This window comes from Rattus rattus, chromosome 9 (assembly GCF_011064425.1).
Source record: "Rattus rattus isolate New Zealand chromosome 9, Rrattus_CSIRO_v1, whole genome shotgun sequence".
Classification (NCBI taxonomy): Eukaryota; Metazoa; Chordata; class Mammalia; order Rodentia; family Muridae; genus Rattus; species Rattus rattus.
The window spans coordinates 90,926,419-90,944,978 of record NC_046162.1 but is presented as its reverse complement, the minus strand read 5'-3'; the positions used below and the strand labels follow the sequence as shown (position 1 = coordinate 90,944,978).

At 38.4% G+C, this 18,560-nt stretch overlaps 2 protein-coding genes across 3 annotated transcripts in view; one reads left to right on the top strand and one right to left on the bottom strand.

The window, feature by feature from the left end:
* Nf1 (neurofibromin 1) overlaps nt 1-18,560 on the top strand; it is a 230,850-nt gene that overhangs the window by 146,944 nt on the left and 65,346 nt on the right. The window lies entirely within an intron of this gene.
* On the bottom strand, nt 7,988-10,744 carry Omg (oligodendrocyte myelin glycoprotein). The gene is made up of 2 exons (XM_032911683.1): nt 10,568-10,744; nt 7,988-9,673 (listed from the first exon to the last, which is right to left on the bottom strand). The coding sequence occupies exons 1-2, from the start codon at nt 10,568-10,570 to the stop codon at nt 8,348-8,350; spliced, it is 1,329 nt and encodes a 442-aa protein (XP_032767574.1). The 5' UTR covers nt 10,571-10,744; the 3' UTR covers nt 7,988-8,347.

Genomic DNA, 18,560 nt, shown 5'->3' with positions numbered 1-18,560 from the left:
ATGTTCTGTTGAGGCAAGTATTTGAAAAGTCATTCAGACTCCCTCAGCTTTTAGAAGTGTTTGTTGTGTTGAAACTGTGACTATGGGCAACAAAATAATACAGAATAAAGAGTTGTATTTCCTGGTGTGATTAGTCTGATGACCTAAGTGTAGATCCCCAGAGTGCAAAGAGTGGTAGGTAGCATTGGAGTGCATCTGTGATCCTCAGACTCCTGTGGGAAGATGGAGACAGGGAGAATCTCCTGGAGGCTTATAGGCCAGTGAGGCTAGCATGTGCAACAGACAACAAGTGATACTCTGCCTCAAACAGTGTAGAACTTGAGAACTAACACGTGAGGTTACCTGACCTATGATTTCTATACAGATTTATACATGTACACACATGTACACACGTGCTTTAAGTTAAGTTATATTTTTCATGAGGTAAACAATAAGTCAGCTCTTTGAAGTATAATTGTGACTAGAAACTATATGCCTTTATGAGTTCAATCATATCTCTTTCTGAGCTCATTAATGATCCAAGATTTCTTGCACATTAAAAGGTATATGTACAGACAGATGACTCAGCAGTCACCAATACTTGCTACTCTTAAAAAGGACTTAAGTTCAATTCTCAGCAGCTCTCAATTGTCTCTTAACTCCCATTCCAAGGAGTCCAATCCCTCCTTCTGGCCTCATTAAGTACTGGACATGCATGTGGGGCATACAGTGTGGTGAACAAAATACATTCAGGCAAAATATCCATAAACAGAAGACAGAGTAAACTGTCTGTAATTAAAACACAAATGGTCAGTACATTTTTCGTGTATTTGCGTGCCTGCAGGTGTGTACATATGTGCATGCACACGCAGAGGCCAGAGTTGATGTCAGATGTTGTTTTTTATTACTCTCTACCTTGTTTCTTTGAAACATGGTCTTTCCCTGACCCTGAAGCTCACTCATTTGGCTAGACGGACTAGACAAGCCCCCAGTATCTTCCTGTCTCTATCTCCTAGGGCTAGCATTACAGCACGCTGCTATATCTAGCTTCTTAGGTAGGTGCTAGGAGTTCAAACTCAGATCTTTGTGCTTGCTCAGAAAGCACTTGAGTGACTGAACATCTCTTCAGACCCTAACTTATTCCTTAGAACACCCTTGTGTAATGTTTTAAACTACTTTTGGAATCAGAACACAACCAGTTAGCAAGGTAACAGACATTAAAATGACAAAAGTCAATCTTGTTATTTCTATTAAACTACAGTGCACAGCTGATCAATTCTGCTGTTTTAAGTACAGATTTGATTTCTATACTTCGTGAATAACTTCAACAAATCCAGACTCTTAAGCCAGGGATTCTGATGGGGAAACATAGGTGTGTTTCTTCTGCATTTTGCCACCTAGTTCAACACATTTAACAAATGAAAGACAGTTGAGCCCAAATGGCATTTCTTAAAAGCTGAACTTCTTAAAGACCTTACTTTACACTACAGTTTTCAGTGTGTGAAACAAATGAATCTGCTTAACACATTAATACACTGAGGTGACATTAGCTTTCACTCCCTGGCAGACTGCATTTGAGCAGCTTGCTGTACTAAATTGTTCAGTTGCTAATGATAATTAGCAACTCTCTGGAATTGGCTCACATGTAATTCTACACCGTTCTGAACTAGTTTTTGGATGGCAAATACTAGCCTGGCTAGAGCCTTCATTCTGGGTTCATTTCCCTCTGAGGGTGGTGCCGCTAAGTTGTCCAGGCTGACTGGGAGCTCCTAAGCGGCCTCTTAAGTAGCAGATACTCTAAGTCCATTCCATTACACTTGACTTCCTCCTTCCTAACTTTTCTCTAGTGTCCCTCAGGACTTTGCTTTGACCTAAATGGAAGAACTGTAGATTCTAGAGTAGATTTGGTATGTCCTAAGTAGGGCATTGTTAGTGTACTGTTCACATCTCTGGTCTGTTCTTGTTACTTAGGAATCCAGATAAAGATAGTTAATCAAAGAAGCTTAGGAGAAATGACATCAAAACTGGAATACAAAGGTTAAGTAGAACTGCCAGTGTAAGAAGGGGACACACAGCAGTCCTAAAAGCCTGTGGCAAAAGAGCATGGGGAGTGAAGGAGTAGCAGTTTAGTTTGCTCAGGCTATAGGAGGCTGCATGGGGATGCTGGGTTTTGACTGAATGGCCAAGTTACTTACTGTCCAAAAGAGCCATGCCAGTGTGTGAATATGGCCACTGTATTGTCTTCTCCGGCACTGATTTTATCTCATACATTTACAAAATTTGCTTGTTACTTTAAGAATTTTTAAGATATTGCATTTTATTTTTATTGTATCTCAGTTATATGGCTGGCCATATTCTCATGTTCATTAACTATCATGTCTCCTGTGTTGTAAACAGTCTGTGTCCTTTGCCCGGATACCTACTGGAAAATTTTTATTATTTAATATTAACAGTCTCCTTTGTGGTAGTCTATTCTAATATTTTTATCAGGTTTGATGTTTCAACATACAGAATTCAGAAGGTTTGTATTAAAAATTTACTGGCAATCTCTAGTTCATTTTTTGGTATCACGTGAATTGAATGTTAAATTGAAGTGTCTTCCAATTTTTATTTTTAAAGTTTTATACTTTTTAATTTTAATGCCTGCATTTGTGTATGTGCACTACATGTGGCCTGGTGCCTGAGAAGATCAGAAGAGGGTATCAGACCCCCTAGAAGTAGAGTTAAGGATGGATATGAGACACTTTTAGGTCCTGGGAATCCAACTCAGGTTGTTGGCAAGAGCAACGAGCACTCTTAACCACTGATCCATCTCTCCAGGACATGCCTTCCAATTTCCCCAGCACTGTTCCATTGAGTCTTTTTTCATACTTCTGATCTGCTTCTTTTTTCTCCCAGCGTTACCAATGTTTAAGAAATGGTATGTGCTAGGCACTATGTCGAATGCTGTGTGCCGTCCTGTTTTCTTCCTGTAACTCTACCTTGAGACATGGAGCTAATTTTCTAATGTTACACAACTAATAAAAAGCCTTCGTTGGCTGGGCATGGGAATATATACTTGAAACTCCAAAGCTGAAGCAAGAAGATTGGGCATTTGGGACCAGTCTGGGCTGCACAGTGAGACTCTATCTTAAAATATATTCGTATATGCCGGCAAGATGGCTCAGTGGGTGGAGGTGCTGGCTCTCAAGCCTGCTGACCTGAGTTTGATCTTCCATTGAAGACTGACATCCCCAAGTAGTCCTCTGACCAGCACACATGTACACTCTATGATCCTCACACTAGCCCTCACCCTCCCTTCCTCCTTGCCTCCTTCCCTCTCCCCTCCCCCATCTCTCCCCTCTCTTTCCCTCAATAAATAAAGTGTAGTTAAAAAATATTTTAGGCATACAGGTGCCAAAGCACCCATACAGAAAAAGGTGTGGCATTCTTTCTTATGTCCTCTGTACCAATTGTACTTTATCGTCTCTGTATTAATGACTGTCTTAATGTGCATCTGTGTGTTGAGTTGTGTGTGTGTGCATGTGTAGTGCGACTAAAGCCAAGGGCCTCTTCAGCACATGCTCTGCTACTAAGACCGGCTGTAGCCCCTCTTCTACTGTCCTGTGGTTGATACTGAGGTATGTCTAGCATTTCTCTTCAGTGTGGGGATCGATTTTTTTACCTGTTTATTTTTCCAGTGACCTAAGTATTTTATGTCCTATTTTAAAAAGATTATCATTGAAATGCTTGTCAAAAAATGCATAATCATCACATAGTGTCAATAACTGTAGTCTTATGGTAACTAGTCAGATGTATCCTATTATTAGCCTTTGGTATGTTCCAGATACTAGCTAAATTTGGTTGAGTGAATGAATAAATTTGGAGATCTGAACTTATTACCTCACATTAATGTTTTCTACGTTTATCTATTTGTGTATCATTTCTTTGGCATTATAGTTTTTTCTCATAATTTTCTACTTATTTTGACCAAAGTCATTTATGTCTCCACATTTATTTTGTTGGTTTTTTTTTTAATTTAAAGTTATGTTTCTGAAGTGTTCCCAAGGAATCTTTTCAATAAGCAATTACTTTATCTGTTAAGAATAAAAATTTAGGTGTTTGGTCCTCAGATCCAATAAAAAAGAATAAGAATTTAGTAGCCAGGCATGGTGGCACACCTTTAATCCCAGCACTCAGGAGGCAGAGGCAGGTGGATCTCTAGAGGCCAGCCTGATGTACAGAGTGAATTCCAGGACAGCTAGAGCTAGGCAGAGAAACCCTGTCTAGAAAACAATACAAAACAAAAAAAAATAAGTATTTAGTTTCTTATTTAGCTAAAATGTTATCTGTTTGTGCGTTGTTCTGGAAAACCCAAATGACGGGATTTTTTTTTTAATTTAAATATACTATTTTTCTTTTTCTTTTCGATTTAGCCCTCTTTTTTTTTTTTGATTTTTGTGTATGACTGTTTTGCCTACAGGTATGTATGCTTACCACACATGTGTCTGTTGCCACAGAGTTCAAAAGAAGGTTTCAGGTCTCCTGGGACTGTTGTTATGAATGGCTGTTGTGAGCCACTTTATTGGTACTGGGATCCAAACCTACCTTAGCCTCTACGAGAGAAACAATGGGACATCTCTCCAGCCCCTCGGGTGTGTGTGTGTGTGTGTGTGTGTGTGTGTGTGTGTGTGTGTGTGTGTGTGTGTGTGCGTGCGCGCACACGCCCCTTCCTATTCATGGGGGTACGTACATGACTCAGCACATATATGGAGGTCAGATGACAACTGCATGAAATTTCTTCCTCCCCTGTATAGGTTCCGGGGATCAAACCTAGATGAAGGCACACTAAGCCTTGTTACCCATTGAATCATTCTCTCCCTAATTGCCAAGTACTGTTTTACGGTGTGGCTAAAGGTGCTTCCTCTCCGTTGTGTAGCTGAGATGTGCAGTTGCTTATTCTCTTCAGCTGGCTGTCATGACGCTCTAGTCCTGTGCCAGTTTTACCAAAATGGATGTCTATGAGACACAATTAATGCCAAGTAAATACTTTTCTCCATTCAAAATGAAACCAACCAAATAAAAATGTTGGTTTTGTCAGTATGACGTGAGCTGGTGGTTTACTATTCATTGACATCATTCTTTAACTAGTTCTTGATACTTTTTTTTTTTTTTTTTTTTTTTTGAGACAGGGTCTCTCCACACAACCCTGTCTGTCCTGGAACTTAGTGTGTAGACCAAGCTAGCCTTGAGCTCACAAGAATCCACTGCCTCCCTCTGCCTTCCAAGTGCTAGGTTAAAGGTGTGTACCACCACACACCTACCTGGCTTTTAAGTTTTTTTGATACGTAATTTCTAAAGTATAATCTTATCAAGGATTTTAGGTGTCTCTTCTCAGACTTTTTGGTATCCATTAAAGGAGTTTGCTGTTGACTCATGGCATCATTGTAGAACATTATTTAATAACATGTGTGAATGGCCAAGGCACTATGAAAGTTTTATGGGGATTATATCATTTAATGCTCAGGAGAAAATTAAACAATATTCTGTCAGCCCACTTCCTAGATGAGAAGACTGGCTTAGAGCAGTGGGGTATTTTGTGGATTGTACAACTGAGAAGTAACAGAGGTAAATTACTTACAACAGGACAAAGCCTCAGGGGTGTTTGTGTGTGTTAATACAGAGGAGAGACTCCTCGACCAGGGGTGGACTTACGGCTCAGTAAAAGTCTCCTTAGTTGATGATGTCCTAAATTGAACATGTATATAATACACCTCACCTATTTTGTATGTACTTAAAACTCTAAAATTACTGTATAACTGGCCAAGACATTTAACAAAAGCCTGTGATAGTCACCCTGCGTGCTGACGTTTGTTTGTGCTTGTCTATACGTATGAACTGAAGGAAGGGACACCAAGGAGTGACACATTCAAAAGTATTTGCAGAGTAATAATACAGTAACACTTAGAGATGATCTCTCTTTGATTAATAATGATACAAATATAGTTTCCTTAGAGGGTAAGTATTATCCAATTATGAGGACATGATCAATGTTGTTGACAGATGCTGTACTTGTAAATTTACCAGGCTTTTTCTTCTGCATTTTGCAGACATATTCAGGATGGTTTAATCCATGGGTATTGCTAATATTATAATCCATAATTATACTTTCTTGTTATTGTCTCCATTGGAATTCTACGATATTAAGCTTTAGGTATCCACAACTTAAAAGTTAGATGTAAACAATCTGTTCTTGTGAAATTAAGCATTTCCGTTTTAAAAAAAAACAAAACCAACTGAATACTAGGATGCTGTAAAGCGAGCACTGTGAAAGCAGTTAGCCTCTGCTCTGTCAGGGGTAGTGAGGACACTCGATCACTTTGGAAAGGAGAGTGGCCAGCATGCTCATTTGAAGAGGAACGCATTTTAAAGTCATTCATGGTAAGATTGCTTAATACAGTGAGACAAGTTTATAGAGTTAGAAAAATACTCAAAAGCTACTATAGAGACAATATAATAATGGGTTTTTCTTGAAATATAACTAATTTTTCATGAGCTTAGTCCTTTTAAAAAAGAGACAATGTTAGGGCAGGCAAGGCAGTGCTTGCCTTTAATCTCAGGCGGAGGCGGTGGATCGCTCGGCATAGGAAACTAATCTGTACACAGGTAGGTTCAAGCCAACCAGTGCTATACAGTGAGACCCTGACGTACCACCACAGCGAGAGAGGTATGGAGAGGAGTGCTAGAATGTTCCTTCTTAGGTGGAAATGTTTTACATGGCTCAGAAGATGGCTCATTTGGATATGAATCCTTGGTCTTAAAGCATGGGGATTGGAGTTGGAGTCTGCAGCATCCATGTTAAAAAAAAAAATGACGCTGCATGTGCTGTACCCCCTAGCATTGGGGATTAGGGTGGGGACAGATCCTCCAGAGCTCACAGCTCATCTAGCCTAGCCAAAACGGCAAGCTTTAGTTCAGTGAGAAATCGTGTCTCAGGCCAGTAAGGCAAAGAGCAATGGAGGAAGATAGCAGACACACCCAATCTTACATGCACACATCCTGCACACACACACAGGGCAGGGCAGGAGGCAGTGCAGCTTTTAAGCCAAGAAAGAAGACTATATGGATTGTTTAAATTTTAAGGTAAAAACACAAAGTATTTCTCCACTCTCCCCAAATTTAGAAATGCTTGAAATTAGATTTTTTTTTTATATCTCACAAAAATGAGTGCCTCCTTTGTACCATCTTTGGATATGCTAGTTTACACTTTAATTTAGTTAAGGCTTCTTATGTTGATTGCTACTTTTATATTTTGTCCAAAATTCTGGATACTTTATTCTATCTGGAGTCTAGTGCAGTTGCCATCAGTCTCCTTTATTAGAAATTTCATGGTTGTAAGACTGAAAGAATACCACCCACTCCTCATGTCTTCTCTCCAGCCCACAAGCTCCCTCAGAGTGACCCAAACTGTTAGACTCCATGGTTTTAGCCACAAGCTAATCTTATTTTAAATTTGGTAGATCAAATTATAATTTCTGGTTTGATAAATTCAATTTCTCCTATAGTAATACCAGTAAGATTTTCACTCTGTAAATATTTAATTTTGGTTAACGAATGCTCAATTAAATATACAAGAAAATTCTTTAACAAGTCTTTAAATGGAAATGTTTTATTCTTTTGTTTTTAATACTTAAATGCAAAACAGAGTTAAGTTTTCCATGTTAAGATGCAAAGCTAAGTGTTTCCTTGCCTTTTGAAGAGCAGTTGTCCATTATATAATCTGCAAAGTAGCAAGAGTTCCTCAGAAGCAGGATATCATGTAGATTGAAAACAATTCTGGCTTGTGTGTAAAACAATGATGTGGTGTGAGCATTTATTTACAGAGTGGCAGCCTTGGTTTCACTTAAGTGGCAAAATCCTCGAGTGGCCCACCTTAAAGGCTTCGTCTTTCCTAGAGCAAAAGCTGTTAGTTCATGTTGATTCTGCTACATGGTGGTTATGATAATGTATAGAGAGCACGTGACACAGACAGGAGCATAGGCCTTTTATTTTGTCCCAGACATTTGACAATGTAAACATACATAAAATACATATTAAAGTTTAGATGCTCTTTATAGTTTGTGCAATAAGTTGAAGCCTTAAAAAGGAAACATTTCATTTAAAAAAAAGTCATTAGTTTTACTTAAGACAGGAAAATAGCAGCAAGTATCAAGACATTGTGCACTTCTTTTAATTAAGACAAGTTACTTCATTTACATCAAAGTCAGAAATACAATACTGGCTTTCTTGAATACATAGTATAGCTTGAATCACTGGTTAGATAAGGGCCTATTTTCCCAACTGTACATCAGGGAGGAAGGTTCTCCTTCATTTCAGAAACTGCAGACCCTCAGCCTGCCAGCATGACCACAGCATTGAGCATTAAAAGGAGTGAGGCATTTACTTTCCAAGCACTAGCCGAGGAAGGTGGCTGAGTCTTTACATTTGCAGTTGTTTCTTCCCTCCGTAAGTTAAGGGTTGTGCTCTGTTGAGGCATTTCAGAGAAATTATTTGGCATGCCACTAGTTATGCTGAGGGTCACAGGTGTTGGGGAGGATTTTGCTGCACTGGTGAGGCTTGCATTTGAACTCATTCCATCCTGGAGGTGAATAGTTAGAGTTGCAGCTGCTGCTTCATGTGAACTGGTCATTTCTGTGGGTGTGTCTTCTGGGTAGGGCTCCAAAGCCCTATCAGTGCTACTAAAAGTGGTGTCTTTGCTTAGGACACCAAATGTGGTGTCTTTTCCTCGATATTGTTTGGGTATATTGGTCACTTTAGGTTGAGTTACCATACTCAGAGAGTTAATGGTGTCCACTGTCTGCATCTCACTCATAGTAAATAAGCTTGAAGTAAATCCAGGAGGCGTGGGGTACATGCTCTGTTCCTTCAAAGAGGATACTTGCTTAGAACAAGGAATCCCTATCACATGGGCTTTTGTTTCCATCATCCACTTCAATAAGTAAGTAATGTTTTGTGTATGGTCACATGACCACCTGTTATTATGAAGAGTTATCTCTTGCAACTGCAAGAGTTGGTCAAAAGACTGATCTGGAATGAATGTGAATTTATTGTTGTGCAGGTAAAGATGTGTGAGATTTGTCAGGTTTATTAATGTCCCTGGAAGGATTTGTGTCAGTGAGTTATTAGACAGGTCCACAATATGTAGTTTGGAAGGCATGTTGGTTGGAACTGTCCAAAGTTTATTACTGCTGAGGTTAAGAACCTCAAGACTTCTTAAGGTATTTTTAATGAGAACAACCTTTTCCAACATATTCTTAGAAACATCCAGGTATTTAAGGTTCCACTGATAAGCAGTATCAGATTTGTCAAGAAGTTTAATGTTGTTGTTAGCAGCAGACATGTTCCAGAGAGACCGAGGTAACTGGGCAGGCAGACTTTCAAGCCTGTTGTTTGAAATATCCAGGGTCCTCAGATTGGTATAAGGGGTTAACTGGTTATGCAGATCAGTAAAGTGGTTATAAGACAGGTTTAAATGTATAATGTTCTCTTGCAGTCCAGGTGGTAATGTAGTCAGGTTTCTGCCTGAACAGTCCACATGCCTGTGCCTCTCTGTGCATATACATTGGAGAGGACAAATGCATAAAATGCCAGGCGTGAGAAACAGAAGGATGAACAGGCAGGAAGACATTTTCAATATCTGATATTCCATCAAAGCCTGAAAACAAACAGATACATCCTTCTTTTAATATGCAAATTCACTCTCAGCATCTGCATGGGTCAGTTAGCATTCGGCAAAATTTTCAATAAACCTCCTTGTTGTTGAGTCCTTTTATAATTGTTCCAGTGATTAAACTAACAAAGCTGCCCTTCATTTATAGTCCAAATGCCTAATCCTTCAATTGGGGCTATGTGGGGGGTGGGGGTGGGGGAACTGAGGGAGAGGAGAAAAGAGGCAGAGAGAGAGAGAAGAGAGAGAGAGAGAGAGAGAGAGAGAGAGAGAGAGAGAGAGAGAGGAGGATGAGGATCTCCTGCATTTTTCTTTATCTTTACCCTTTTTATATTCATCTTATTTATCTTCTCGGAGCCTTAATATGATAGAATGGCACTGTCTGCAAATGAGGAGTTTTGTAGTCTTGCTTAGGCTGTTACTATTTTTGATAATGTTTTCTTATTCAGAAAAAAAAATGGCTGTCATGTCTGTTTTTCTTAAATCTCTGCAGTACTGTAAGACACAATATGTTTGTAGTTTGAGATGTTAAAACAGTTTTTGAAATTTCATCTTTTCATGGATAACTAACTATATTCTGGTTTAAAAAAAAAAAAAACGTTTTAATGAACTCAGAAAAATCAAGCCCGATAGCATACCTTTAATCTCGCGTTTGTAAAGTGATTTTTCCCCTGTATATTTTAGTACCAGTTCTAAAGGAAAAACAATATATGTCTTTATAAAGCGAGTGGACATTAAGGTGAAAATCTCGACTATTACTGCTGCAGATTTTGGTGCATGCACTTGTTATTGAATATATTCAATCCTAACAGCTTAGAAAAAGCTAAAAGAAAAGGAAAAAAATCCAAAATCCGTCTTTTACCAATTTAAATAACTGCTTACCATAATGTCGTCTTCCACATCAGCATCTCATTTTCTCGGGAAACTTGAGGCTTAAAGGTCGTCTTGTGGGGAGTCGGAAGGGTTTCTGGCTGTGGGCTGTGCTCGCCTGCTCAGCTGCATTGTGTTTCTGTGAGCCGAAGCTCTGCAACCACCTGATCAGCACCACATAGGAGGACTGCAGAGCTGTCATTGGTGCTGACTCAAATTTATTGCAAGAGGTGCATACGCAACAAAATGGACTTTTTTCCTTTAAATTTACAGCCCTGAGAGTGCCTCACATAGCTTCAGTTCTCAGCCGGGTAGAATACTCCATGCAGATTAGGGCTCCATGAGCTTAGGTTGTACATTTAACATTTGCTTGTGTAATTTTTCTTAAAGCCTCTACATTCTCTCTGTGTGTCGAAAAAATGCTCTTTGTGAATTGATTTCCAGGACATTCATTGAACTGTTTTTAATTTCTGCATTTTTATGTTCTTTTCAAAAGCACATTTGTCACATAACCTTTTTATATGTCATGATAAAAATCTTGATTTTTATGTCTTCCTCCATCATGGTTATTATTATATTTAATTAGCTTTTCAAATGGATCAGTCACTTATGTATTTCATCTTACCTTTTAGGAAGGACAGGAATATTTCAATATGATTACTTTGTTTTTGCCTTCCTGATACAAAAGATCATTTGACTGATGCTACACACAGGCCAGATGCATCGTTGTCACGGTCCCCTTCCCTAGCATGCTCACACACTCCTGCCTTAGTGCCAGTGATAAATACAGGACAAGCCACATATGAAGTAAGGATGCTGGACTTTAAAACAACAACAGCCTCAGACAGGTTTCACTGACTGTGTGTTCCTGGCTGCTTGGAACTCACAGAGAACTTCCTGCTTCTGTCTCTCAGCGCTAGATTAAAGATGTGCACTACTACACATCTACTAGATATTTTGTTTTGTTTCCTCTCTTTCCCAATGTTTGACTTTAAATTATCAGTCTAATGGTAAAAATAATTGTTCATATTTTATGTATTTGAGTTAGATGGAGTTGTTTATTTTTATTTTTGTTTTTTTTTTCTTCCATGAGATTTGATTTGGATGGTATGGATAGAGTATTGCTTTCTCTGGAGGTATTGTTGGGGCTGAACAAAAGATCATTAATTTATTTTATGAATAACAGTATCAAAGCTGGAGTGGCCACACACCTTTAATCCTAGCATTCAGGAGGTAAGAAGTCCAGGAATTCAAGCCCAGCCTTTACTACACAGCAAGTTCAAGACCAGCCTGGAATAGATGAGACCCTATCTCAAGATATAATATAAAACACTGGGCATAGGGCTGACATGATGGCTCAGTGGTTAAGAGCACTGACTGCTCTTCCAGAGGTCCTGAGTTCAATTCCCAGCAACCACATGGTGGCTCACAACCATCTGTAATGAGATCTGATGCCCACTTCCGGTGTGTCCCAAGACAGCTACAATGTACTCATATATATAAATAAATCTTTTAAAACTAAACAAAACAAAAAAACGCTGGACATGGTAGTGCTCACCTTTAATCCCAGCACCCAGAAGCAGGAAAGTCTCTGTGAGTTTGAGACCAGCCTGATCTACAATGAGTCCAATACAGCCAAGTCTATACAGAGAAATCCTATCTCAAAAAACTGAAATAAACAAAATAAATAAAAACTACAACTTTCAAATTATTTATTCAGTGATTCATATTTATTTGTTATCTTTCCAAGAAAGTTAATGGACTTAAAAATATATGCCACAATGTTTTTAAAAGATGAAACTATAATCAAAATTTTTATAAAATGTGACTAGATTTATGGTATCTTAAGTAAACTAATTATATAAATAACCAGTTAAAATTCAAATCCAATTTACAAAATGACCATTTAGCATAGGAAAGAAAAGGAGATTAAAGTATATTTATTATAAAATTGTCACCATTTAAAAACCAACAATTATTAGTATACTACATGCTAAGAAAATACCTAGGTACTGAATACTTTGTATCATCTCCTGCTGAATTTCATGAACTGCTATTTTACTTGTATCTAGAAAGGAACTGATTGTATCAAAATCTCTACTTTATCCTAGAAGAGAGCTGTCTTGTAGGAGTCACCTTCTGGGTAAAACAAGTGTTCCTCGAAAAGGAGCTGCATTTAAACAGCCTGTGCCGCTAGTGACTGTTACTGACTGACTCAGGGTTTTATTACCACTTTCCTCTGAGTGTTCATTTGGACTTTAGATTCTGTGTATGGATTTCAGAATCTAGTCGTCAGCCATGATCCCTGTAAGTCATGTTTGAGGTACTGCATTCAGCAGTCTTGTTGGGGGCTGAGAATGGTTTGCTTTTGACAGTTATTCCCTGTCAGCTCACACACCCAACACAGTTCAGGGATTAGGACTAAGAATCAATTTGCCAAGCCTTAAAATCTCTCTTAGGAAGACTCATTCTGCCATTATAGAAATGGAATTACCTATGCAAATTATACTGACAAGTACCTTCATTTGAAAGAAAAATTAATTAATTAATTAACCAGTGAGTTCAAAATTAATTTAAGTTTAGTCTTTAATAGTGACTTTTTACAGGCTCTATAATGAACTACCTGACAGAAGCAACTGCAGGAGTGGGGAAGGGAGGAAGAGGGGGAGGGAGTTGCTCATGGCAGGGAAAACATGGACACTGGAGTACTTGGTCACTGGCACAGGATTAGGTCGTGTCCAGTGGCAGATGAGAAGCAGAACCAAGCCGTAGCCTTCAGAGCCCATTGCTAGTAGCTGCCTCAAGACCACCAGCTCTTGTCTGCTTTCCCCATAACAGTGCCAGCAGTAGACCAAATATCCAAGCACAGTAGGATTGGATTCTGCTAGGCATATGTTTTTCATTTCAAATTTACTCTGTTTTAAAGATTTCTGTGGGTACTCAAAAAGAAAAAGGGGTTGTGATTTCAGTGTATTTTAAATACAGCAGTTGTAATGCTATTAAAGGCTCTGAGGAAATTAAATGGTATATTACAGGTTTTTGGATTGTTTGGTTTTTCAGACAGATCCTATAGACCAGGCTAGCCTCAAATTCAAGAGATCTACCTGCCTCTGCCTCCCAAGTGCTGGGACTAAAGGCATGTGCTACCATACTTGGAAAGAAGAATAATTTTTAAAAAATAAGTATTTGCTACAACTTTTCTTAGATGCTATACAGAAGCATTAATTATAATTTAGATAACTTCACAAATTATATCTATTTAGGCAGCTGGTCTAGATTAAGTATTAAAAGAGTTGACGTATCTTTGTATCTGAGGATATATTGCTCTCTCTAACCTTTAAAAGATATAGCAAACCACCTGCTGTAGTAGTAGCTATAGGAGTGTATATATATATATGTACATGTACATGTCTATGATGTGTATGTATATGATGTATATGTACATGTATATGATGTGTATGTATATGATGTATATGTACATGTACATGTTTCTTCCAAGCTTGGGAATTGTTGTATAACAGTCCATCTGCAGGAAATACTTCTGTCTCAAGCAGTTTGGAAAAGGGATGCTAACAGGTGGAGAGATGGCTGAGTGTGTAGCTATAAATACAACCTAAATTATTTATTTATATACCTGCATAGTAGGTAGTGACCATTCTATTTTCGTCAGCAACTCTAGTTGGCCTTTATTCCTTTTTTTAATCAATTTACTTTTTTAAAAATAATTCATTTGTTTTTTATTTCATATGCACTGATGTTTTCCTTGCATATTTGTCGGTGTGAAGGTGTCAGATGCTCTGAAACTAGAGTTACAGACAGTTGTGAGCTGCCATGTGCTTGCTAGGAATCGAACCCTGGTCCTCTGGAAGAGCAGCCAGTGCTTTTAACTGCTGAACCATCCCTCCAGCCACCTTTATTATTGAATTGATCAAATTGATTGTTCTCATAATTAATTGTTAGCCAAATGCTGTCATTGATGCAGGTTCAGTATCCCTGTTTTTTAAAGATTTATTTATTATTGTATGTGTATGAATGTTCTGCTTGTATGTATGTCTGTGTGATACATGTGTGACTACTGCTAGCTAAGGTCGGAAGATGGCATTAAATTTCCTGGTACTGCAGTTACAACAGGTTGTGAGATGTCATGTGGGTGCTGGGAGTCAAACCTAGGAGCTCAGGTCCCCTGGAAGAGCAATAAATGTTCTTAAGCAGTGAGCCATCTCTCCGCCCTCAGCATCCCTTTTCTGAGACGCTTGAGACCAGAATTATTCCCACGCTTGGAATTATTGAGATGCATCTACAGGGTGGTGAAAGAGGAGGGGGTGGGGGAGGACACCCTTATGGGGAAGGGTGAGGAATGGACAGGAAACCAGGAAATGTGAATAAAGAAATATATCCAAAACAATTTTTTTTCTGAAATCACTAAAAAAACAAACAAACCAAAAGACATCTACAGATACGTATGCATAGATGCCCTATTGAGAGAATCCTTTGGATGAAGATCTGAACTTTTATGAGCATTTACAAAATTTTAGGTTTTAGGTTAGGATTGCATAGTCTTTAACACAGTTACCTTTTGACTGAATTTCCTGCCGACAGCAACAGAATAATAACATGAACCAAAGCATTGTTAAAGCACAGAAGAACTGACGAGACAACTCCATCAACAGTCAAGTCACTTTGCCATCCTTAACAAAAAAAAGAGAATTTTACTTTATTACTTCTCAACTTTTGCCTTTTCATTTTAAAACTGTGTGTGTGTGTGCGTGTGTGTGTGTGTGTGATGTGAGTACTGTGATGGACATGTGGAGATGAGAGAACATCTTGGAAATCAGTTTTCTTCCATCATGTATGCGGGTCCCTGGAATCAAACTCGTCATTAGGTTTGGCAGTGAGTGCTTTTATCCACCGAGCCAGCTTTTCCCCTTCAACCTCTCTAGAATGTTCCTGATTTATCTACTTGCCTTCTGGGAATGTTCAAAGTTGTTTTTACATCCCCGTGTTTCCCACAGTGTTCCTAACAGCACTGACCTAACTGCTTATTTGTCTCTGTGAAGCACAGTCTCAAAGGACAGTCACGTTAGTGCAGATGACAGACAGTTGGATCAGTTGGGATGGATTCTGGCATATCTGTCACTGAGGAGGGTCAGCCAATTTTGTACCCAGAATTGTTTGAAATCATTCTTTTCTGTTTGTCATGAACATGGCGTAATGTTAAATTTATTATTTTTTTTTTTTAGCTACTTTTCAGTTTTTATGGCTGTTAAGTCAGAATGTTGTAACTGTGTATACAGAGGGCTCATACTGCTCTGGCTTGACCCCTCCAGTCTATTGTCTTGCTCCTGTTGGTGGGTAGAAGAACTAATATCATTTGCTTGTGGGTGCGTCTTAATGGGATTTCTTTTAAAAAAAAAAACAGATGTTTTTTAAAAGAAAGTATATGTATATATTACATATTTTTGTCTTCTCATGTAAAAGTTTGTGTAATATATTGTTCTATATCTTATTCAGTTTTTATTAATTTGTTTTGAAGATAATTCTAAAGACCTGGATTTGTCTCATTCATTTATTTATGCCTTGGAGAAGATACCTTAGTTTATTTGATCAATCTTGTACTGGAAGGCATCTGAGTTGTCCCCATAGTTCTGTTATTGCAAATAATGCCATTCTGTGACCCTTGTGCTTAAATAGTTTCATATTTTACCAGTAACTTTTTTTAAAGGATTGTTTGTTTGTTTGTCTTTTTGAGATAGGGTTTCTTTGTGTAGCTCTGGATGCCCTGGACCTCACTCTGTAGATCAGGTTAGCCTCGAACTCAGAGATTTACCTGCCTCTGCCTCTGAGTGCTGTGATTATAAGTGTGTGCCACCATTCCCGGCCTTTTTGTATGTTTTCAAGAACCACCCATGTATATTTTTCCCCCTCTGGATGTGTTTTATGTTTTATAAGTTTTTGGCTGTTTTTTACTGTCCATTGTCCAGTCATTTCTGTTGTCCAGCCTTAAGAAGTTTCTTCACATGTATAGGTATTACTACTGGTCTTGATTTAACTTACAATTTTTCAGTTGTCTTATGTTTGTCTTTTGACTTTTTAATGCTGAGTTATATTTTGATTTTGATACTTGAAAAGTTTCCCTTTTCTTTATTTGCTTCTAGACTTCAGGCTTCAGCTAGGAAGATGTTTGCTCACGTTCAAATCATAAAGGGATTCAGCAGCATCGTGTATTGTGTAACTGTGCTGTCTATTAAGATCTTGTCTACTTAGTGTCCATTCTAAGTAGTGTGAAATGTGGATCCAGTTGTATTTTTTCAAATATCTATTCAGTTGTCCTAGTGCTTACTCCCCCTGGATTTGGCATTTGAGTTTATTTCTGATCATTCTGTCCTACTCTGTTCATACAGAGCATGTGAATTAGAAGTCCCCAGGTATTTTGCTCCTTACTCTACTTCTTTTACTTTTATCAGTGAAAACTGACTTTTGCCTGAGTCCCTTGCTTTCTCTGGTTCTGTTTTCCTTAGCAGTTAAAAAACTAGGGCTTTTACTAATTGGTCTTCCAGGCTGTTCATACAGATCTGTCAAGAGGACCACTGGTGTGCAACATGCACTTCAGTCGGTGGTCTTACTCCCATTGCATTGTTATTTTTAAATTCTCTTATATTTGCCTGTGTGTGCATGCATGTGTGTGCACCACATGTGCTTACATGCTTTAGCATACACGTGGAAGTCAAAGGACACCTTGTGGTAGTCAGTGCTTTCCCTCTACCACTTGGAGCCCCAGAATCAAACACTGATTGTCAGACTTGGCAGCAAGCACCTTTACTCGCTGATCCATCTCACTCCCATGCTTGCTCCTTTCTCTGCAATATCCTAAATGGTGAGGCTGTTCTCTCAGGTTTTTTGTTTTGTTTTTGTTTTCTCCCTCCTGCATTTTCTTCTCTCTTATATTTCTTTTATTAATTTCTATTTCTTCCTGCTGATTAAGCAGGGATGCCACCAACGAATTGCTCAGCTTCCACTGACCTTAGTTGCAGGAAATTGCATACTGTAAATGTAAATTGTTCCCTCTCTGCAGAGAATGTCTTTTTTAAAAAAAAGCAAAATAAAAAAGTCCAGCTAACTTTAGTATCTGCTATGCAGAGAACATGGGAAAAGGTAAGGGTAGCGCTTAAAGAAATCTGACAAGTAACTGAGTTCTGAACTCCTGGATTGTTACTTGGGGATAGGGAAATGGGTGAGTAGGAAAGAGCACTTGTTGAAAGGAACAACTTTGGAAGGAGCCTTTTGGTCCTACAAGTGAGATGAGAGGAACTGGATAATTGGCATTCAGGCTGCTACCTCTCATTACTCTAATCAAGATACTTAAATACAAGAAATTCTCAAAATTCCTTAATGACTGCTGCAGCATAAATTAGCCTTAAAAATCATTTGAGGACACATGTAAGGAATTTATTGTGGATGACAGAAAAGACCCAGTGCAATAGAATGAAAAACCACCCTGCTTGAAATAAGTAGTTCACTGGCTGTGTCTGTAGATAACAAGTGTCGTCAGTAAGAGATAAAACAGCACTTAGGCCTGGTGTTTTTAAGGAGTCTTAAAGGCCACACTTTTAATCCCAGAGACTTGAGACAGAGGCAGGTGTATCTCTGAGTTTGAGGACAGCTTGGTCTGTAAAGAGAGTTCCAGGACAGCCATGGCTACCAGAGGACTCTTGTCTCGGAAAACACAACAGCCATAATAAATTTACATATATTTATAATTATAATAATTGTTGTTTATTTATAATTGTATGATATGATAATAGTCTTAGTAGTCTTAGTAGCAGTAGTAATAAAGCTTCATTGCCCAAGAGCCTGCTTGGTTTTCATTCCACATGGGCCATTTAGTATTTGAACATTAATGTATCAAATAAATATATTTGTAATAAATTGTAATAAATATAAATAATATTCTGTCCTGAAAATTCCCAAAATCTGTGCTCTAAACAACTCTCCTTTCTTGGCCTTG